Genomic DNA, 24,107 nt, shown 5'->3' on the forward strand with positions numbered 1-24,107 from the left:
AACCTGTCTTTTCAAATTCATGGATATCTAATCCCTCCAAGGTAAAACATTTCTCCCTATCTATCCTGCCTATGCCCCTCCAAAGTTTGTACATCTCAATTAGATCCCCTGTCAGCCTCCTCTGCTCTCAGGAAAATAATCCCAGCCTATGTAGTCTCTCTTCATAGCTGAGAGCCATACAAGAGAGAATTGGATTGTTATCTCACAAGGAGGAATATGCAAGGCTTTGAGGAGAAGGTGCAAAAGTGGCACTAAGTGAATTGGTCTTTTGGACAGCCAGGGAAGATGCAACAAGCTAATAAACCTCTCTGTGCTTTAACCCTTCTGTGGCACTGATGGTTGGATTGTGCTTGACTGTAACCTTACATATGAATTGAACATAAAAGATCATCATTTATCGACTTTTTGTCAATGTCTTGGACTCAAGTCTGCCATAACTTAAAGCTAAGCTTGACCAAGTCAAATTGACTTGGCAACATTCCTCAGTATTTAAAAAATGGTATTTTTTAAAAGGCTATGTCTAAAAGGCAGAGTGTGTACTCACCCTTCATGTGGTCACAGTAACTATGATGGTACTGCCTGCGACACAGCAGTAAATAGAATAGAATTGGAACTTAATAGACTAGAATAATAATTTACTGTCACTTGCATTTTTACAAAAAATACAATGAAAAGTTTTTAAGTTGCCATACTCTGGCATCTATATTAATAACAGATACCATCTGTTATGGACCAGGCCAGACCCCTCAAAACATTTCAAGAAAGTAGCCTGGACGCTAACTTTGCTAGTTGTTTTAAGCAGGTGTAGTATGAATATTCCAGGAAGGATGCAGCTGATCCAACCACTTAGTTTTAAACAAAACAGAATTTATTTACAACTTAACCCGAATGAAACACAAACAAAAGAGCCAGAAACAAAATACTGAATAACTGAACATATCCGAAAACCCAACAGATCATCCCTATTCAATGAAGCTGCCCCAATGCTTGCAACAATCCCCATAAACACCCCTTGGCACAAAAGGTGAAATCAAGCACAGGGTCTTACAGGAGAGAAGTCAGAGAGAGAGGACCAGCATAGACCTGTTTCTTCGGGTCCAACAGCTTCAAAACATGGCTGTGCTAAAACCAAACCAACCCAGAGAAAAGCTGAGCTGGGAGAACTAGCCACTCCCCTTTCATTGCTCAAGTGTTCTCTTTTTTACATAAAAGCCTTTTGTCTGAGGCAGTACCTGTTAGCTATCATCAAATTGGCACTAAAACCCTTCAATCCCAGATTTTTCAGAGTCTGTGTCTTTTACAATCTCTGAAGAAAAGCCAAGGACAACATAACCTTGTTAAAGGAGCACATATACAGAAAGAAAATTAAGACAAAAGTCCATCTTTGTTCAGTTCACGGCTCATGGGCTTCCACGGTCAAGGAAAAGACAAGAACCACATTCTCCACTGCTGCAAAACTCCAATGTCAAAGACATTGAATTTTAGTCCATTGGAATCGTGAGCCAGTAGACGCTGCAGAAGTTGCCTCAAGGGCCGTTGGAATCCTGGGCCAGACTCACCATGCCACCAAAGACACTGAAGCAGACCACCACTCTGCAGGCCCTACTATGACACGGCCACAATAGCCACAAGGAATGGACCACAACGTCACTGCTGCTGTAACAGCCTCCTGAAACATCCTTCCTCCACTGAAGCCTGCACCGTGAGACCTTGTTCCTCATTGTCTGGGTCGCTCAGAACTTTTCACAGTTTCTCCATCGATTTTCTCTGAAGGAGAAACAATGGGAAATGAAACCTCGCCAATGTGCAAACACCGTGACAACCGAGCAATAGCCGGAAAACACCGGAATCACTATTCCCTGAGCTGTCAAGCTCCTCCGTCTCTCGCAGTCCCAAAATGTTAATATGTATATCTGCATCAAACAATAGAGGCAATAAAATGAGAGCTTTTCAAATGTTTCAAATGAATTCAAATCCTGGGATCACAATTTACTCACTATCTCACTCCAAATCCTTGCCCGTCCCAATCCTGACCCCTCACTACCTCCCTCCCACTCCCTATTGCACTGCCTCACTATTCATCATCTCCTAGAGCAAGGTGATGAATGGGAGAGAGTCAATGAAGGGTCAAGAGCAGAGAAAACAACATGGCAGCAAACCCAGCTGGAGAAACTCAACAGGTCTGTGGAGAGAGAAACAGAGTTAACATTTCAAGTCAGGGAGGATGGTAGCAATTGGATTAGTGGGAGGGGTGCCAAGTCAAGTAGGGTGGGGGATGAGAAGAGCAGGGAGTAGGAGAGGCAGTTGCTGACTGAAGCAGGAGAGCAGAATGCCAAGCCAAGAAACGAGAGGAGAGAGTAAGGTCTATAACTATCACTGGCACATGGGCAGACTGGACGCCAGCTTCAGCCTAGGTATATATAAGGTGTGGTGCCAACTTTCTTGCCAATGCACTGGCACTAGATATTACATTGTCCTGACATGTTACACTCCATCGATGTTTTAACAAAATGTTTTGGGGACCTGGGTTCAAATCCCATCACATCAGAAATTCAGTTTAAAAAGTCTGAAATTAAAAATCTACTGATGACCATAAAACTATTGTCAATTGTCAGAAACACCCGTCTGGTTCACTAATGTCCTTCAGGGAAGGAAATCTGCCGTCCTCACCTGGGCTTTTAGATTAGATTACTTTAGATTACTTACAGTGTGGAAACAGGCCCTTCGGCCCAACAAGTCCACACCGCCCCGCCGAAGCGTAACCCACCCATACCCCTACATCTACATCTACCCCTTACCTCACACTACGGGCAATTTAGCATGGCCAATTCACCTGACCTGCACATCTTTGGAGTGTGGGAGGAAACCGGAGCACCCGGAGGAAACCCACGCAGACACGGGGAGAACGTGCAAACTCCACACAGTCAGTCGCCTGAGGCGGGAATTGAACCCGGATCTCAGGCGCTGTGAGGCAGCAGTGCTAACCACTGTGCCACCGTGCCGCCCACACACCGTGCCGCTGGTGTACATGTGACTCCAGATCCACAGCAATATGGTTGACTCTCAATTGCCCTCTGAAATAGCCTAGCAAGCCACTCAGCTGTATCAATTGCTACTAAGGCACAAAGAAATTAAACTAGACAGACCACCCTGCACGACCCAGGCACCGGAAATGAAAATGGCAGAAACAGTCCTGTCAATCTTGTCAAATTTTCCTTACTAACATCTGGGGGCTACTGTCAAAACTGGAAGAGCTTTCTCACAGTCTAGTCAAGCAACGGTGGTATACAGTCATGAGGGAGTCACCCTGTGAGTTCGCAACATTGACTCTGGACCACATGAAGTCTCATTTCACACTTTCCTTGTTATGCTCCATTTCCCATCCCAAATTTTTGCCATTTCTCAACTTATCTTACAGTAATCTGCAAATTTAGATATTATGCCTTTATTCCTGGCATCTAAGTCATTGATGTAAATTGCAATAAGTTGAAGCTCCCAGTAGAAGCCTGTAGGATTCAGCACATCACATTCTGAAAATCAAAGACCCATTTATCCATACTCTCAGTTTTCTCCCAGCTAGCAAATCTTACATCCATACTAATATATTACCCCTACACCATGAATGCTTATTTTCCACAATAACCTTTGATGTAGCACCTTATCAATTGACTTTGGAAATCCATAGACAGACTCCCTTTTATTCCTGATGAAGGGCTTTTGCCCGAAACGTCGATTTCAAAGCTCCTTGGATGCTGCCTGAACTGCTGTGCTCTTCCAGCACCACTAATCCAGAAACTGGTTTCCAGCATCTGCAGTCATTGTTTTTATCCACAGTGTGTGTTGTTTCTTCAGTAAATTCTAAAAAAAACTTGGTTCATCTGATATCCCTTTCACAAAACCATGCAGTCTAGTTCCATTATGTTTCTATAATCTCTTTTAACAATTAATTCTAACACACTTCCCATGATGTTGAGGTGCTGGTGTTGGACTGAGGTGGACAAAGTTAAAAATCACACAACACCAGGTTATAGTCCAACATGTTTACTTGAAAGTACAAGCTATAACCTGGTATTGTCTGATTTTTAACTTTGCCCACCATGGTAGACATCCATTTTAATGACTTATAGTTTCCTGCTTCCCCCTTTTCTTCAACAAAAGAGTTATATTTGCTACTTTTCAGTCCAATTAATTTTTGTCTGAATCTAGGGAATCTTGGAAAATTAACACCATCAGCAACATTCTTTTCTGATCCAGGGATAATATCTATCTGAACCCAGAGCCTTGTCATCCTGCAGTTCCATCAGTTTGCGTCATACTATTTCTCTCGTGATTGTAATTGGCCAAGTTCTTTTCTCTCTTCCACTTTCTGGTTTGTAGCAATTATTGGAGTGTTTTATTCTCTCTGTAGTGAAGACAGAAGCAAAATATTTTTCATTTCTTCTGCCATTTCCTTCTTATCTACTATTGACTTCTCATTCTCACTTCCTAGAGGACCATCACTGATCTCACCTTTCTTCTGTTTAAATATCTGTAGAAACTTTTGTATCCATTTTTACATTCCGAGCAAGATTTCTCTCCTAGTCTAATTTCTTTTTCCTGATTAATATTCTAGTTATTCTCTGCCATTCTTTATGTTCTGACAACCAGCTGACCTACAATTCATCTTTGCGCAGTTATGCATCTTTCGCACTTGACACTTGCCACAACTTTAGTTAGTCACAGTGGATCTTCCCTGTAGCATTTTTCTTTACGGTAAGTATATACTTATTCTGAATATTCTTAAATGTCCCATTAGGCATTTTCCACTCTGCCTATGATGAAATTCATATCTGCAAGTACAGCTTTCATGTCAAAATTATTGCTGTTATTTAGATTTAAAACACAAGTCATAAACACAATTTGTTTGCCTTTCAGACTGGGTGTAAAGTTCAATTGTATTAGTTGCTACCTAGTGCAGTCTTCATTCTGAGATCATTAATTAGGTCTGTCACCATACACAATACTATGTCTAACAACCAGTTTTCTGGTCAATTGCAAAGTACGCACCAAGAAACTAGCACAAAAGCCTTCTATGAACTTTTCATCCAAGATATTACCCTAATGTGATTTCTTTCTAACTTATTAGATTAAATTCACCCATGATTATTGCATCCCTTTATCACAATCACTCAATATTACTTCTTGCATACTTTATCCCACATTGTAGTTACTGTTAGGGTCTGTAGACCACGCCCACTAGTGACTTCTTGCCTTACTATTTCTCAACTCCACCCAAACCTATTCTACATTCTGACCTATTGTTTTAAGAGAAAGAAAAAATGGTTGGAGCAAATGAACTCTGACACAGGTGCCCTACTCCACTGCCACTTTGGACCAGTTTGAGCTCATGCAAAAACTCTGGTGCTTTTTTTAAAAAAAAACTGCATAATTACCAATTCACTGACCAATATTGGCTCATGTCCACAGATTAACTTTTAAAGGTCTCCTCCCTGAGTTCAAAAACCTCTGGGACCTTGCCCCAGTTTATCCTTATAACATCATTCAATCCCAGGACCCTCCAAGAATTCTCCATCCTTCCGAACCTTTTGCAATCTCTCCTTCTTTCCTGCAGCATTGATAGATATGCCTTAAAAACTCTGGACTTCCTTCCTAAACCTCCTCATCCCTTTGCGTTGTTCTCCTCCATTCAACCACCCTCTTTCAACTTTCCGTTTTTTTTTAAGTTTGTTAATCTTTGTCTTGTTCCACTGGGATGTATCCTGGGATGTGCTACAGAACTGCCTGTTATTCCTATAATTTACCTTAAATACCTTACATTTACAAGTGCTATGCATAAATTGTTGAATATAACATAACGATTATGGATTAAGGTTTGGGCGGGAGAACGATTTAAATAACTTCCTGCACACACACACATAATAGCTTTTTAAAAAAATCGCTACCAGTGATTTGGTTTAAATAAGGGTTTATTGAGCGGTGCCGGCACCACCCAGCTTTCTAATGCCACCCACGGGGTTGTAACCTGAGATTGCGGCACAAGCCAGCAGTCAGAAAAGTGTAGTGCAACCGCAAAGCTGACGAAGAGCGAGAGGCTTTGGGAATTTAGCTTGCAGAAATTTGAGCTTAATACCAGGAATAAGAAAATAAATAAAACTAATACTTAAAAATAACGCCAGCAAGCTACCAAGATCGGGCATGGAAGTTGGCTTCGGAAGAAGACTTCCCAAAAGTTAGGTGGAAAGGAAAATCTCTCGATTCGTATTCCTTTTCTTTCTTTTAACGTGGTGGATCCTCGATCCGATCAGTGGTCAGAACATCTGCTAGAAACGTGCACCAAGGAGGGAAGACTCGGCTAACCGGCCTGAGGAGCTTGTGATTTTAGAAACTGGGATATTAAAAGAGAGAACAGTTACGAATTCATCGTGAATGGACATCTTGAGGACTTACGGAAACTGCTACTTTCTTGCGTGTCTTCTCAATGTATTTTCAGGTGGGAAACAAAAACAGCTTAAGAAACACTACTGAGAAATCGTGCTTGCCTGAACCTGAAAAAAAGTGTCATTCTTTTGAGGAAAGATCAGAGACGAAATATTCAGTTCAGAAAGTGAACTCTTTGGCACAAACATTAAATGGTTTTTAAAAAAATTACCCTAAACAATGCTTTAAACTCAGATGGGAAAAAAAACTAATGAAGTTAAATTTAAATTCCGTCCAAACAGTCGATAAACAGATGAGGAAGATTTTTTAAGGTGTTACAGTGTGCCAGACTAGGTAGCATGTAAACAGTAGATTGTGTAAATGGAGCTCTATGCTACAATGAAACTATTTTCCCTGGATCAGGGAACCGTACGATTTGGAGGTTTGTTTAAGTTTTAAAGGGCTTTGATATGAGATATGAATACTTATTTCTCTAGTTTAGGATCCACTAGTGACAAGTCATCATGGAGTCATACAGCAGGGAAACAGACCCTGTACTGGATTAGTGGTGCTGGAAGAGCACAGCAGTTCAGGCAGCATCGAAGGGGCTTTTGCCCGAAACGTCGATTTCGCTGCTCGTTGGATGCTGCCTGAACTGCTGTGCTCTTCCAGCACCACTAATCCAGTATTTGGTTTCCAGCATCTGCAGTTATTGTTTTTACCAGGGAAACAGACCCTTCAATCCAACTCGTCCATGCAGACCAGTTACCCTAAATCAATCTAGTTCCATTTGGCCCTTATCTCTCTAAACCCTTCCTATTCATATACTTATCCATGTGCCTTTTAAATGCTGTAGTTGTATCAGCCTCCACCACTTCCTCTGGCAGCTTATTCCATACTTGCACAGCCCTCGGTGTGAAAAAGTTGCCCCTTTGGTCCTTTTTAAAACTTTCCCCTCTCACCTTAAACCTATGCAGTCTAGCTTTGCACTCCCCCACCCTGGGGAAAAGATTTTTACTATTCACCCTATCCAAGCACCTCATGATTTTATAAACTTGTATAAGGTCACCCCTCAGCCTCAGACGCTCCAGGTAAAATAGCCCATCCTCTTCAGCCTCTCCCTATTCCTCAAACCCTCCAATTCTGGCAACATCCTTGTAAATCTCTTCTGAACCCTTTCAAGTTTCACAACATCCTTCCTATAGCAGGGAGACCAGAACAGTATGCAATATTCCAAAAGTGACCTAACTAATGTCCACATCCACAATATGACCTCCCAACTCTTATACTCAACCCACTGACCAATGTAGGCAAGCATACTAAATGCCTTCTTCACTAACCTGTCTACTTGGAGCTCCACTTTCAAGCAACTGTGAACCTGCTCTCTAAGGTCTCTTTGTTCAGCAACGCTCACCAGTACCTTACCGTGAAATGTAGAAGTCTTGCCTTGATTTGCCTTACCAAAATGCAACACCTCACATTTATCTAAATTAAAATTCATCTGCCACTTGTCAGCCCACTGGCCCATCTGATCAAGGGCCCATAACCTTCTTCACTGTCCCACTACACCACCAATTTTGTTGTCACCTGCAAAGTTACTAACCCATACCTACTATATTCATGAGAGGAGTGAGGTTAGAATAAATTTATTTTAGTGCAATTGCAGCTTGAGAAAAATTATATGGTTGAATTAACTTCTTTTGTCATTTTATAATGCTTCAAATAGTGAGAAGCATTCATTTAATTGCTTTCACATTTTACATACTGAGAATGTGTTATTGAATGATTCAGAGTGTTTCAGTGCACACTGTGAAGACTGCATATCTTCCTACTGCTGCAGAGGTTCACCTCCATACTGCTGCTCATACTACGCCTACATCAGAAGCATCTTATCGTAAGTTGGCTAACCCAGTTATTTTGAAACAATGCAAGCTCATTCCGAATGTAAGCTCAAAGGATACCAGAGCTACTATCATAGTTTTATGGGAATGCTTTGTTTAAAACATGTTGAAATAAATTATACAAACATATTGAAGAGAGAATGGGGAAGATGGTCAGAATATTTCCAGAATTTAAGACTTTATGTGTAAAGTATTGCAGGGCTAGATTGTTTTCACTAGGAATTAGAACATTTAGGGGGGTGAGTAATAAGTAAAGTCCTTGAATCCCGGAGAACTTCAGAAAATTCTGATGCAAATAGGTTACCTACTTAGACTGTTATTGGCCTTTCAGTTCTCCATTCTGCGTGACAGCAACCAAAGTTAATTAATTAAGGAAACCAATTAAACTGTTTTTCTGTACCTGGCCGTAACTAATCTTTTCATTTCAGAAACTTAAAAATAGGGGCACCTCACTGTGACTTGGTGCTGGATGCAATTTTGAACTGAGTGCTGTGATTTTAGTGAATAAAGGAGTAAGGGGAAGAGGGGAAAGAGATGCTGCTACTTTACTTTCTCAAGTATTTTTTTCACACTGTAGGAATTGGTTCTTACATTACGACAGGGGAACATCAGTTTGGTATGTACCTAGTAAGTGATTAATGTTTATTTTGTTCCTAAGATTTAAAATAGTACAGGAACTGGTGGTAAAGTTCTTGAAATAGATACTGAATTAAATAATTAAGTCATCAAAATGCATTCAGTTAGATGGCATTGGTGTTGTGTTGAGATTGCAGAATGTGGAAACTCAGAGATGCCAGTGTGATCTGTAGCAAACACATCTGCATTAAGTTTGCAGTTCATGCAACATTGGTTCAGATTTGATGAGCTGAAAGATTAATTACAGAAACTGTGAAACACCTTTATTCCAGGAGGCTGTCACACATTTTAGGGCAGGATCTTCTGATTTGATCAATGGTCAGGAAACGCTGTGTGTGACCATGTGTGACACAGGCAAGGAGACCCGGAGTGCAGGAGTATAAGAGCCTTATCACAAATATCCAACACTTTTGATGATATTTCAACTTAAGAGTCATTGAGTTATAGAGATGTACAGCATGGAAACAGATCCTTTGGTCCATCCCGTCCATGCCGACCAGATGTCCCAACCCAATCTAGTCCGATCCATATCCCTCCAAACCTTTCCTATTCATATACCCATCCAAATGCCTCTTAAATATTGCAATTGTACCAGACTCCACCACTTCCTCTGGCAGCTCATTCCATACACGCATCACCCTCTGCGTGAAAACGTTGCCCCTTAGGTCTCTTTTATATCTTTCCCCTCTCACCCTATGGTCACACCTATGCCCTCTAGTTCTGGACTCCCAACTCCAGGGAAAAGACTTTGCCTATTTACCCTATCCGTGCCCCTCATCATTTTGTAAACCTCTATAAGATCACCCCTCAACCTCCGACGCTCCAGGGAAAGCAACCCCAGCCTGTTCAGCCTCTACCTAGAGCTCAAATCCTCCAACCCTGGCAACATCCTTATAAATCTTTTCTGAACCCTTTCAAGTTTCACAACATGTGGAAACAATTCAAGTAGGGGGCATAAAGGAATATCATGGTCATAGGAACAATACAATGAGGGGTGGTGATACAATGCTGTGCAGCAAACAGCGAAGCTCTAGATTATTATGTTGTATGCCCGGTGCCAGGGGTGGCCTTAGCTCAGGGATGGAGAGGAACTTAATGCATGAGGGAAGGGGTACAATCATCATGATCTGTGTAGGTACCATTAACCTCGGCAGGCCAAGGAAAGATATTCTGCATAATTAGTCGAGGAGCTAGACACTGAATTAAAAAGCAGAACATCAATGGTAATAATCTTTATCTACTGAACCAATTCTCATCTGAGTCATGGGCAAATGGGGCAAATAAGATGAATATATAGCTCAAGGACTGTTATGGCAGAAGTGGTTCCAATTCATACAACCAGAACTTGGGAAAGTCAGGATTGTTAGGACAGTCTGCATCTAAACCATGCTGGCAGTGATGTTCTAGTGAGCCATATCCGAGAGAAGTAGAGAAGACTTTACACTAAACATGGGGACAAAGGATCAAATTTCAGAGATGTCATAAATCAATGATTAGGGACAAGGGAGGAAAGAAAATATTTATATGAGAAATAATAAACACATTATAATAGAAAGGGATAGTACAAATCTAAGAGCAAGTCAATAGATAAGGCCAGGTGTTACAGAAGAACAGGTACCTGAATTTTTAAAAAATACCAGTTTGTACTTATTTACTCATGGGACACAATTCTGGCTGGGCCAGCATTCAGTTCCCAATCACTAGTTAACCTTGAGAAAGTGGCAGTGAACCACTGCAGTCCATGTGATCTAGGTAGGCCGACAATACTGTTAGGTAGGGAATTCCAGAATTTTGACCCAGTGACATTGAAGGCACGGGACGTATTTCCAAGTCAGAATGATGAGTAGCTTAGGGAGAAACTTGCAGGTGGTGGTATTCCCATGTATCTGCTGACCTTTTCCTTCTAGATGGTAGTGGTTACGGTTTTGGAAGTTGCTTTCTGAGGAGCTTTGGTGAATATCTGCAGTGGATATTGCAGATGGTACACACTGCTGCTACTGAGCATCGGTGGTAGAGGGAGTGGATGTAGTGTAATCAAATAGGCTTTGGCCTAGATGTTTCAAGCTTCTTGTGTTTTGCTGGAGCAACAGTCATTGAGGCAAGTATGAAGTATTCCACCATACTCCTGAGATATGCTTGTGATAGTGGACAGGCTTTGGAGAGTCAAGAGGAGAGTTACTCACTGCAGTATTCCTAGCCCCTGACTTGCCCTTATAGCCATTGTATTTATATAGCTAGTCCAGTTCAGTTTCTGGTCAATGGAAACCCAATAATGTACACAGTACTTCAGATGTAGTATTATAAATGTCTTGTATAATTGAGTTCAAAATCATACAACACTAGGTTATAGTCCAACAGGTTCATTTGGAAGCACTAGCTTTTGGACCGCTGCTCCTTCATCAGGTGGCTGTAGAGTATAAGATCGTAAAACACAATTTATAGCAAATGTTTACACTGTGACGCAACTGAAATTATATATTGAAAAAGACATGGATTGTTTATTAAATCTCTCATATTTTAAAATTGCAGGCAAAGATGTAAATTTGCTGATGACACGAAGGTTGGTGGAGTGATGGATAGTGTGGAGTGCTACTGTAGATTGCAACATTGACAAGATGCAGAACTGGGATGATAAGTGGCAGATGGAGTTCAACCTGGAAAAGTGTGATTAATTTTGGAAGGTTGAATTTGAATGTAGAATACAGGGTTAAAGGCAGGATTCTTGGCAGTATGGAGGAACAGAGGGATTTAGGGCTCCATGTCCATAGATCCCTCAAAGTTGTCACATTGGTTTGAGACAGTTATAAGGCAGGCATATGGTGTGCTGGCTTTCATTAGCAGTGGGATTGAGTTTAAGAGCCACAAAGTTATGCTGCAGCTCTATAAAGCCATTGTTAGACCACACTTAGAATAACGTGTTCAGTTCTGGTTGCCTCATTATAGGAAGGATGTGAAGCTTTAGAGAGGGTGCAAAGGAGATTTACCAGGATGTTGCCTGGACTGAAGGGCACGTCTTATGAAGTAAGGTTGAGAGAAGGATGAGAGGTGATTTGATAGAGGTGTACAAGATGACGAGAGGCATAGATACAATGGATAGCCAGAGAAATTTCTCAGGGCAGAAATGAGTATCACGAGGGGACCTAATTTTAAGGTGATTGGGAGAAGGTTTAGAGGAGATGTCAGAGATAGGTTCTTTACACAGAGAGGGTGGATGCATGGAATGCACTGCCAGTGGTGGTAGTAGAGTCAAATAGATTAGGGATACTTAAGCAACTCTTGGGTCGGCACATGGAAGATATTACAATGTAGGTTAGTTTGATCTTAGAGAAGGATAAAATGTCGACACAATAGAGAGGGCCAAAGGGCCTGAAATGTGCTGTACTGTTCTATGTTCTATGTTCAATACTGATCCCTGGGATATACCTTTTGGTACATCTTGCTAAACATAAAATGACCCATTTAAGCCTACTCTGTTTCCAGTTAGCTAGCCAATCTTCTATCCATGCGAATATACAACATAATAAGTTTTTATTTTCTGTAATAACCTCTGATGTTGAAACCTTATCAAATGCCTTCTCCAAATCTAAGTACAGTGTATCCACTTGCTCCCCTTTATCCACATCTATTACTTCCTCAAAGAACTCCAATAAATGGGCGAAATGTGACTTTCTTCACACTCTAATTTTCCTTCCTTGTTAATCTTTTAATAATTATTTGCTTGTTGAAATATTCTGTTCAATCTTCTGACCTTCTGACCTTCAAACTTCTACATTTTTGCACAATGTGCTTTTTCTTTAAGCTTGATACTATATTTAACATTCTTTTGTTACCAAAAGAAAGTGAGTCCTCCTCTCAGAACTTTTCTTTCTTGTTGCGCTGCATCCACTCTGCATTTCTGAAATATCACTTTAAATGTCTGCCTCTGCATCTCTATTGACCTATTACTTTGCTTAACTGACAAGTTTACTTCAGCTGGCTCTGTGTTCATGCTCTCTTTATTGCCCTTACTTATGTTAAAAATAATTGTTTTGGACACATTCTTCTCCCCCTCCAACTGAATGTAAATGTAATTCATATTATGATTGCTATTATGTAGGGCTGCCTTCTCTATGAGGTCATAAATTAATCCTATCTCACTGCACAATTCCAAGTCTATGTTTTAATATAGCCTTTTTTCTGATTGTTCCAGAGCCAAAAAACCATGAACACTTCATACAGGCCATTTGATTTTTCCAGTCTATGAAGATTAAAACCCCCATGATTATCATGGTATCTTCCTGACAAGTATCTATTATCTCTTCTTTTACACTCCATTCTACCATATGGTTACTGTTCAGAGACCACGCCACTCCCACAAGTGACTTTGTGCCTTTGTAATTTTTCATTTATACCCTAATCACTTCTACATCTTGATTTTATGAACTTAGGTCACCTGTCTCTCATGCATTAATACCATTATTAATTAACAAAGCCATCTTTCCACATTTACTAACTTGTGATCTTTCCTAACTGTCATTTGGACAGAAGAGAGAAGAATTCAGGAGGTGAGATGAAAGTGACTGCCCTGGACACTAAGGTTGCATTTGACCAGGTGTGCCAGCAATAAGCCTGAGCAAAGCTGGACTCAATGGAAATCAGGAGAAAAACTCTGCTGGTTAGCATCAGACCTGGCACACAGGAAGATGGTTGTGGTTGTGGAGGTCAGTCATCTCAGCCTTGGAATATCTCTGCAAGATCTCCGCTTCCCCTGAAAGAGAACATCTTAAGCTGCCTCATTAGTAATGGCCCCTCCAATGTAAGGTCAAAAGTGGGTGTTTGCCAATGATTTCACAATGTTCAGCACCATTTGCAGCTTCTCAGGTAATGAAGCAGTCCATGTCCAAATGCAGTAAGATCTTGTCAATATCCCAAGCGTAGGCTAAAAAGTCACAAGTAACGTACACAACACGCAAATGGGAAGCAATGACCATCTCCAATAAGAGACAGTGACAGACAGACAGACAACTAACCACTGCCTGTTGACATTCAAAGGAGTTACCATTACTTTGACAGATCAGTTTTCAAGATGCATACGTCAGGGATATAATGTTACCATGTTAAAGTCACTAACCTTCTGCAACACATTGTAACATTATTGCTTATATCCTAGTTACCTTTTCTAGAAAAAAGTTCTTAAACTGCAAGTGATACTTGCAAATGCCCTTCTGTTACTCTAAGCAGGTGCCAGGCATTCTTAAATAGCAAGTATGAGTGAGTTTCAAAGCCATATTAACAGACAGAATAGAAGCAGATGATGAGAATGTCAACTAGTGAAATGGGCAGATGCATTGTAGATTAAATTCACAGCAGAAAACTGTGAAGTGCTGCATCTGAAAAATGATCACATAAACAATGGTACAAAGACTCTGTTTTAACGTTATAAGGAAAGCAAAGAACTGCAGATTTGGAGATCTGAAATAAATACAAAACTGCTTGTGCTTTCCAGGATGGATGTGGGAAGCATTGGAAAAGATGCAGAGGAGATTTACCAGGAGGGAAGTTCTTATGTGGAAAGGCAGAGAGACTGGAGTCTGTTCTCATTGGAAAGAAGGCTCAGAGGGAATTTGATAGAGACATAAGATAATCAGAGAATTAGATAGGGTAGACAGTGAAAGTCTTTTTCCTAGGATGATGGCGTCAGCTTGTACGAGGGGGCATAGCTACAAATTGAGGGGTGATAGATTTAAGACAGATGTCAGAGGCAGGTTCTTTACTAAGAGAGTGGTAAGGGTGTGGAATGTCCTACCTACCAATGTAGTTAACTCAAGCCACATTAGAGAGATTTAAACAATCCTTGGATAAGCACATGGATGATGATGGGATAGTGTAGGAAGATGGGCTTAGATTAGTTCACTGGTCAGCGCAACATTGAGGGCCAAAAGGGCCTGTTCTGTGCTGTATTATATTATGTTCTATGAAACTCAGCAGGTCCATCAACACCTGTGGAGAGAGAAATAGAGTTAACATTTCAAAGTCAATATGACTCTCCATTGAAATTGAAGCTACATGGAAATATTAACTCCATTTCAGTGCTGTTTTTCACTTTTGCCTTCCTTCACTACTACTTTTCTTTTCCTTCCTCACAATAAAAGAACGGAAGCTTATATATCTGGCATTATTTACATGGTGTTGATAAAACAGAGAAAGTGTCCTGATGAAGGGTTTATGACCGAAATGTTGATTCTCCTACACCTCAGATGCTGCCTGACCTGCTGCGTTTTTTCAGCACCACACTCTCGACTCTGATCTCCAGCATCTGCAGTCCACACTTCCTCCTTGAGAAGGTAGTGGTAAGCTGCCCTCTTGAACTGATGCAGTCCATTTAGTGTAGGTATAACTACAATGCTGTTAGTGAGGGAGTTTGAGGATTTTTACTCTGAGCAACGGTAATCATAGAATCAATATATCTGCTACTCAGGATGGTGACAGTCTTGAAGGGAAACTTGCAGGCAGTGGGGTCCCCATGAATTTCCAATCCTGCCCTGTTATGTTCTCAGTTCTATGTTATAACTACACCTGATTGGTCTGGGAGGGTGGCTGTCTGCAGTTAGCTTCCAAAAAGAGGAACTCTAGGTCTGAATTGTGAAGTGATTAGTACCCCTTGCCCTGTGTTCCAGTCCTCTATCTCTTATGTTCCACATCAATCACTGCAATTCAATAAGTCTAAGGTCTATTGCACTTAGAGCAGCACTCTTATCAGTTCTGCCACCCAAAACCACCGATTAGCGGCAACCTTTCCAGCCAATTAATGGGCTACTCACATTAATAATGGAGCTTGATATTGCTTTCGACCAGACAGTTCTGATGTTAGTTTCCCAATCACAAAAGGAAAATCTTGTCCCTTGTGATGGTAGATTATGGAACAATGCTTATATCTATCTGTGCTGAGGTTTGGGTGTAAGCATATTTGTGTAACTACTTTGATGTGTAACTACTTCTGTATCTGAGTGGCTGAATGTTTGGTTGATTGTGCTTCTGAGTGGTAAAGAGGTTCAGCATCTTTGTTCATGGAACATGGAAGGTGTTGCTTGCATTTAAATATTTCTACATAATGTTTGCTATTTTGAATCGCTGATTGTATTTGTATGAATGTACGCTTGAGAAGATTGTATTTCTGATTTTGAGTGACTGTGAACTTTAGTTATGTCTTAGGAGCAGTATCATTGAATGGTTATGTGTCTCACTATATTAGATTAGATTAGATTACTTACAGTGTGGAAACAGGCCCTTCGGCACAACAAGTCCACACCGACCTGCCGAAGAGTATGTTTGAATAGCTATTTATTTGTGTTTAACTGATTTGATTATGTTTGACATGCTGTGTTTCAATGGCTGAATATTTGACTGATCATGTTTAGGTATGTTTGAATAACTGCATGTGTTGGTTGCATTTCTGAGTGGGTACGTGTTCAGATGTCTATTCACATGGTTGTTTACCTCAATGGTTGCATATTTCAGGAATGTTTGTGATAGCTTCTGTTGTGTGTTTAAAATATGATTTAGTATCTGCATGGTCGAATGGTACCTCAAGTCGCTGGATTTGGAGATGGATGATCACCTCTACTTTAAATGACAGCATTTCACTATATTTATGTAAACATTAAATATCCCAAGAAGCATTTCAAAAAGAACAAACAGTTCTTCCTGGAATTCTGACTAACACTATACCCTGGACTGCCATTACCAAAACAGATTAATTAGGTATTCAGTGGATAGGATATACCTGTGTCTAAACATTTTGGCCAGCAGTTGTTTTTAACAATAATCACTGTACCTCAAAGTAAGTAACTGCATATAAATTGATTGATTGCAAATATGTCTAAGTGATGTGATAAAGTACTGTGCAAGTGCAAGACTTTCTATTTTGTTTTCAAATAAATTTTATGTACATGAACTGGGATGACAGCTTGTTTCAAATATATTATTTTGATAAAACATTTAATTTATTTACAATTAAAGGTCACTTGTTGACATTTTGAAAAAGGCAAAGTAATCTCTTTATTTTGCTGTCATAGCAGTTGATGAATTTGCATGTTTCTAGTATAAATGTCCTTTAGATGTGCACAGTTGATTTAAAGACCCCTTGGCTCATAACGATAAATGACTGACACAATTTGGATTTCACTTTTGGGAGATTTCTGAAAGAATATAAAAAATGGGAAACACTTACATGATTCCTAACCGATAAAGACAAAGGCAAGGATGAATCTTGCTTCCACAGGTGAATCACCGACCAGTCTTATGTTTGTAATGTCTTTTTCAATGCATAGTCCTACTCAGCCTGGCTGCTTGAAATCCATTGCAGAATAAACAACAGTTTATTAAAATATAAAATTGCTGATCCCTTCTGACCCCACATCTTTTACACACTAGTATTGTCATCTCCTTACAAACATCAAAATATTCAAGACATTACTCAATATAAGTGTTTTGATGTATTTTCATATTCTTCCACGTTTCCTATGTTGCAAATAATCCATGACAATCTTATTGTCCAAAAGGCCAACATTCTAGTCACAAATCTGTCTACAATAATGTTATTTTCCTCTTTACAATTTTTGCTGTATGTAACTGATTCCTGAAATATCTTACTTTGTTCCTCTAACCTTTAAGACGTGATATGTTATTCCTACCTCTGAATCTTCATTTTACAGAAATTAAGGTTCAAAGCATCATTTCTTTAAAATTCATTCTATACCGTTAAGTTTAGTATTAACTAATGATAATTTTTAAATTTATCTTCTTTCTTTATCTTATATGATCTTGCACAATAAGTGTTGGACCATTACTTACATATTTCAGCAGTTAAAAAAGACGCCAAAATTAAGTTTGAAAGTTCGGCAATAACCTGCAGAACAATCCCAGAGAAGGTATGGATTGACCAGAACCTGGGATACTTGAAAAATAGTCGATTTGGTTTATTAGCTATCTGTTTCAGGACTGCCTAAATTGACCAGTGTAAAGCATATCCACCTACTGTGTGTATATACCACCTGTATATACACACAGTAGGTGGATATGCTTTACACTGGTCAATTTAGGCAGTCCTGAAACAGATAGCTAATAAACCAAATCGACTATTTTTCAAGTATCCCAGGCTCTGGTCAATCCATACCTTCTCTGGGATTGTTCTGCAGGTTATTGCCGAACTTTCAAACTTAATTTTGGCGTCTTTTTTAACTGCTGAAATATGTAAGTAATGAATATAGGAAGTAAAAGCAAAATGGAAAATAGTCAATACTAATGATTTCAATCCTACGTAAACCAACTGGGAATGTTCTCTTGATTTCTTGGCTATCAGCATTTCAAAACATCCATGCTTTGTCTGCATTGTGCCAACAGCATCACCATGGAGGTACTATTTTATTACTGACAAATAGGCAGGTTTGTTATTTGTTGCTATAGAAATAATACACAAAGCTCTTGACCAGCACCCATTGATAAGTGAGCTAAAATATTGGACAAGCTATAAATTAGATGAACAGTTTTTTTTGTATTGTTTTCAGATTCTGCTAATTAATTGCAAACTTCATTAACAGGCACTTCTGTGTCCCTTGCATTCCTAATCTGTATTTTGGAAGTGTACTGACTTTAAATACTAAAACAGTAGATCCATTTAAGCTCTTAAAATCTTAGCTTATAAGTTGATGTTGTACCAAGGTAAAGTGACAATAAGATTTTTCAGGACTCTGCCTTGGAAGGTTTTCTCAAGGGATATCCAGGTTGGAATTTGGATAACGTACTTGTCATTTTTTTGCCATTGGAATAGAACACCAGTGAGTGAATAAAAAAATGATTGAACTAATCTTAAAGAAGAGATTTATTTAGTGGAAAAGTTATATAACATCTTTGACCAGTGCTTATATAAATTGTTACATCCTGTCTCAATTGATTTATTTCTCCAGATATTGTTTCTAATGATCTTTCTTTGAGCATACCAGAGGATGGCTATTTATCTAGCCTTTTCTCTAACAAAAGGAAGAGATAGACTTTATAATGCCTAGTTATATCTCTCAGAACACGTGCCCTTTATAAGTAATTCCCTTGATTACCCATTTAACCAAACTATGCCTTTCCAAAGATCCGAGGCGATGGTCAATACATCTCTTCTTTGCAACTGTCTTAAAAGGATCTCTACTCAAGGAAGATCTCTACTCAACTCTAATAGGCTGTTTAAAAATTTTTTTTTTGTCTTTCTTCTTGAAAAACATAAGAAATAGTCCAACAGCATTATTAGTTGAAGAGGAAATTGGATGAATCCACGAGCAGGCATTAAATAATACCAAGTCAAAGGGAGAGAATTCATTCAAAGGGCATGTTGCATTGACTTTTTAATTTGTATTGAACAAGATTTGAACTAAAGTAACAGCATATTTCATATTTAGATAATTGGAGGATCAAAGCAAGCGATTCAGTTGTGTAATGACCTTATACACAAGAAAAGTCCAAAATTATTAATATAAATAGATGTAGGAGACTGAAGGCTGTTTAAATTTGGAAGGTACCTGGGGAACCACCACCTCCAAGTTTCTATCCAAATTAGACACAATCCCACTTTAAAAATAATTGCTGTTTCTTTCATTGTCAGTGGGTCAGGTTCTCAGTGCCCACAAAGGAAAAATTCTAAAATGGAGAGAAATCAGAGTTAAAGTTTGGGTCCAGTGCCCCTTCCTCAGAACTCTGTCAGAGCCCAACCTCTCTCATAACCCAAAACATTAACTCTGATTTCTCTCTACAGATACTGCCAGACCCGCTGAGCTTTTCCAGCAATTTCTGTTTTTATTTCTGATTTCCAGCATCCGCAGTTTTCTCGGTTTATAAAAATTCTAAAATTCCTAAGGTTTAAGGTCAAAGAGAAAGATTTAAAGAAGATGAGTAAGGATTTTTTTCCCCACACAGAAGATAGTTAGGTCCTGGAATGTGCTGCCAGGGGAGGTCATAGAAGCAGATGCAATAGCAACATTTAAGAGGCATTTAAACAGACACATGAAGAGGCAGGAATAGAGGAATACAGACCATATGCAGGCAAATAGGATTAGTTTAGAATGGCATCATGGTAGGCACAAATATGTTGGGCTGAAGAGCCTGTTCCTGTGCTGTAAAAGCATTTTGGATGTATGTAAGTCCCACTGACTGCAGTGTTTTAAGAAAGTGGTTCAACATCTTCTCATTGCCCAATTAATCTCATTTGCCAGCAATGTCCATATCCTGCCAATAATAAAAATAATTGAACATAGTCTTGTTTTCAACTGACAGCTACAGATAATATTTTCTAGCAGGTATTATTTCTAGATTATTTTCTGAATAATCAGGAGCCAAAGTCCTGATTCCATTTGTTGGCCGGCACGGTGGCACAGTGGTTAGCACTGCTGCCTCACAGCGCCAGAGACCCGGGTTCAATTCCCGCCTCAGGCGACTGACTGTGTGGAGTTTGCACGTTCTCCCCGTGTCTGCGTGGGTTTCCTCCGGGTGCTCCGGTTTCCTCCCACACTCCAAAAGATGTGCAGGTCAGGTGAATTGGCCATGCTAAATTGCCCGTAGTGTTAGGTAAGGGGTAGATATAGATGTAGGGGTATGGGTGGGTTACGCTTCGGCGGGGCGGTGTGGACTTGTTGGGCCGAAGGGCCTGTTTCCACACTGTAAGTAATCTAATCATTTCCTCCTGTTCCTCCTTAGCTTTGGCATTCCTGAAGAAGGGCTCATGGCCAAAACGTCAATTCTCTGCTCCTTGGATGCTGCCTGACCTGCTGCGCTTTTCCAGCAACACATTTTCAGCTCTGATCTCCAGCATCAGCAGTCCTCACTTTCTCCTTTGGTATACTATAGCCAATTGTAGCATCTTTCAAGCTGAACATCGGGAAATGAACCTAGTATATTCTAAACTTCATGGGTCAATTAACATTCTAAAGCATGCTTACTAATTAAACCATCAGCAAACCAAATTAGCTTCATAGATGCAAAACAGAGTTTCTTATGACTGCTAAGGTATATCTCACCTAAAGAACACGGCTATGACCCCAGCTGATGTGAACACTAGACAAATCAGACCACAGAGTAAAATATGGCTTGGTAGGTCCTAACTTTTTTTTAAAGATAGAGGTTAGCTGTTGAATACATTAACAAACGTCTGCCAGTGGTGTACCTTTAACACAATTATTAAACAAGAAAGAACATGAACTACATTATACTAGATAAAATGGTTGGAAATATTTCAATACCGACATCAGAATTTCACATTTTTTTTGTCTTCAGTAAGATCCTTGCAAACACCCAACCTCAGCAAAGAGTCATCACTATCTCCACACTAACTCTTCTCAAACAGACCAGTGTCACTGAGCACATTTTTCTCCAGTGAGTTTCTATGTATGCACTAGATGCTAATTTTCTTCAGCTGATAAATCTTCCTGAGACAACTAAAACAAACTACAAACTAAACTCAATCTTATTTTAACTTTAGACCAAACACAAGTTCCATAAATTCAGTTTCCAGCAGGTCCTGTCAAATTTCATATGAGGGTGTTTGACACCCCAGCATCCACTCTATCATACTCACACACAGACAGACTGACTTTCTGGATTGATCTCTCTGATCATTTCATGTCTACTGTAATCTAGTTTTTTTTCTTCTGTGTGTCAGTAGACAAAAACATTGCTTTTACACTTTAACACACTGAACTATTCACACCCAGATCATCATTTCAAAAACCTCATTAAGGTAATGTAAATGATTAGGCTTCCAAACTCCTCGGTCACCAAGTTCCCAAGGACTCGAAAGCCATATCTTCATAACACAAAACAAAATACAAAATATAAATTCAACCTAACATTGTACATTGCTTCTGACAACATGTTTTGTTTTCATAAGATGTCACAGTTTCGCAGAATAATGCCAATTTCAAGACTTCTTGTACATTTCCAATGGGGCCATAGTTCCAGATTTAAAACACACAGATCAAACTGTAACCATAATTTATTGTAATTCTACTAATTGTGCATTCTCCAGTATAGCCACCAGAAGGACTGTTAAGTACTGAGCAAGTAAATTCTTTAAAGCTATAGAAATGCAACTTTTATAGAAATGCAACTTTTCTTAACATTCCAGACTGCTTAAATTTATCAGATAATGATCCAATCAAATGTTGCACCTATGAGATGACAATTGATTCAATATATAGTCAATTATTTCAGTACAACACCATGGTAAAATATGTATATGAGCCTAACAAATTTGCTTATCTGTTTTTCTCTTCTCTCTGCCCACTCCACAGATAGAAAATATTTAAAGTTCTTTTGAGGAATGTTAGAGAAAACTCAAATTGTGAGGAGCAAAGCTTGAAGCTCTGTTTGTCTACATGTCTTTCACAGGTCATCTTAAAAAAAGCTTACTTTTCGGTAATCTTTAATTAATGGTAGTTGCTCGGATGCTTATTCAACTGGAGCACAAGCAGCTGATAGGATTACAAGGGTATGGCATGAAAAGCAGAGAATAGAATGGATTAGAGATGTAAGGGACACCGGTTGCAACAAAGATACTAATTTCATGTGGATATTTTCCAGATCTTTGCTAAAGTTAAATTACTTTATTAGAGAAGGGCTATTTTCAGTGGATTAAGGATGGCCAAGTCCTGAATAAGTTAGATTGAAGGATTACAGGCAAAACAATAACAGAATAATGATGCCTTTAAAAAGAACATAATTAAGTCGCCATTTAAAGTCACATTTGCGTTTCTAAAAATTGCAACTTCAGGTGAGATTACCTTAAGTGAAGCATGCTTTCTCTTAGGAATCAATGTTAAAGTCAGAGCTAGGATTCTATGGACATTTCTAGCAGAGAAGTAATAGCATAGAGATTAAATACTGAACTGTGTGTATTCCTAGCTGAAATATCTTGCAAAATTAAATCACTAAATACAAAAGTAACATTACAGTGAGGTATTTAAGGATTTTTATCAGCACAAAACAATTAAAAAATGAAGTTGAAATGATGTACAATACTAGATCCCTACATTAATAAATAAAATAACACTGATAAATTTAAAAATTAAAAAAAAGGAATTCAATATAAATGTAAGTACAGGAACTGTAAATGCAGCATGTTAAAATTGCACTGTTCTGAAGGAGTTTAAATTGACAAGGTTCCATCTAGTGGCAGACACTGGTTGATGCAGATGGAAGAGCAGGCTGGAGAAATTGCAAACATTTCAAATTTTGCCAGATGCTGCCAGACCTGCTGAGTTTCTCTAGCTATTTTTGGTTTTGTTTGTTTCAGATTTCCAGCATCCACAGTTTTGTTTTATTTTATGCAAACATTTCATCCTGTTTCCAAAATAGTATTTAGAAAAACCCGGTCACAACAAACCAATTAATTTAATGTGAGAGGTGAGAAAGGTATTAGAAATAATCTGGTAAAAAATTAATTCACTTACACAATTATGACACTAATATTATTTAGGGAAGGAAACTGCCATCCTTACCTAATCTGCACTCCATATGAACCTGGACCCCATAACAATGGTTGACTCTTAACTGCTCTCCGAAGTGACACAGCAAGTATCAACCCTAGAAAGTCACAAATGAGAATCAAAACTGAATGGACCACTTGACTTCATTAACTAAATATGAAACTAAACGGAAATGACAACAGAAAACAGAGCCTTGTCAAGCCTGTAAAGTCCTCTTTACTAACATCTCGGGACTAGTACAAAAACTGTGTCAGCTGTAAAGCAATAGCCTGACATAGTCATATTCACAGAATCATACATTACACACAATGCCCCAGCCAATATCATCATCTCTGGGTATATCCCAGAGGCAAAAGCAGAGGTGGCAACACAGACGTGTAAAGTTGGAAGTTTCGTTCAGAATCCTCAACATTGGCTCTGATCTTGTGAATCTCATGGCATCAAAAGCAAGAAAGCCTGCTGCTGATTATCTTTACCTCCTCTTACCCACCACTCCCTTACTTCAGCTGATGAATCAGTACTCCTTCATGATGAACACTTTGTGTATGAAGCATGAGGGTGAAAAGGGCATGGAATTTACCAGGGTAGTATTCAATGTCTATCACCAAGAGTGCTTGAAAGCATCACTAATGATAAGCAGGTTGAGTCCTAG

At 39.3% G+C, this 24,107-nt stretch overlaps 1 protein-coding gene and 1 long non-coding RNA gene across 3 annotated transcripts in view; one reads left to right on the forward strand and one right to left on the reverse strand.

The window, feature by feature from the left end:
- Positions 1-850: 850 nt before the first annotated feature.
- On the reverse strand, positions 851-23,810 carry LOC140486497 (uncharacterized). Its single transcript, XR_011962593.1, has 2 exons — positions 23,468-23,810; positions 851-1,767 (listed from the first exon to the last, which is right to left on the reverse strand). It is a non-coding gene; the product is annotated as an uncharacterized lncRNA (long non-coding RNA).
- The window catches only part of cyyr1 (cysteine/tyrosine-rich 1), a 30,332-nt gene continuing 12,280 nt past the window's right edge, over positions 6,056-24,107 (forward strand). For both annotated transcript variants that reach the window (XM_072585729.1, XM_072585728.1), the window contains exons 1-2: positions 6,056-6,490; positions 8,209-8,311. In XM_072585729.1, coding sequence (XP_072441830.1) covers positions 6,427-6,490; positions 8,209-8,311 — 167 coding nt within the window. In that variant the 5' untranslated portion in view covers positions 6,056-6,426. The remainder of the gene's footprint in view (positions 6,491-8,208; positions 8,312-24,107) is intronic.

Source organism: Chiloscyllium punctatum, chromosome 15 (genome assembly GCF_047496795.1).
Source record: "Chiloscyllium punctatum isolate Juve2018m chromosome 15, sChiPun1.3, whole genome shotgun sequence".
NCBI lineage: Eukaryota > Metazoa > Chordata > Chondrichthyes > Orectolobiformes > Hemiscylliidae > Chiloscyllium > Chiloscyllium punctatum.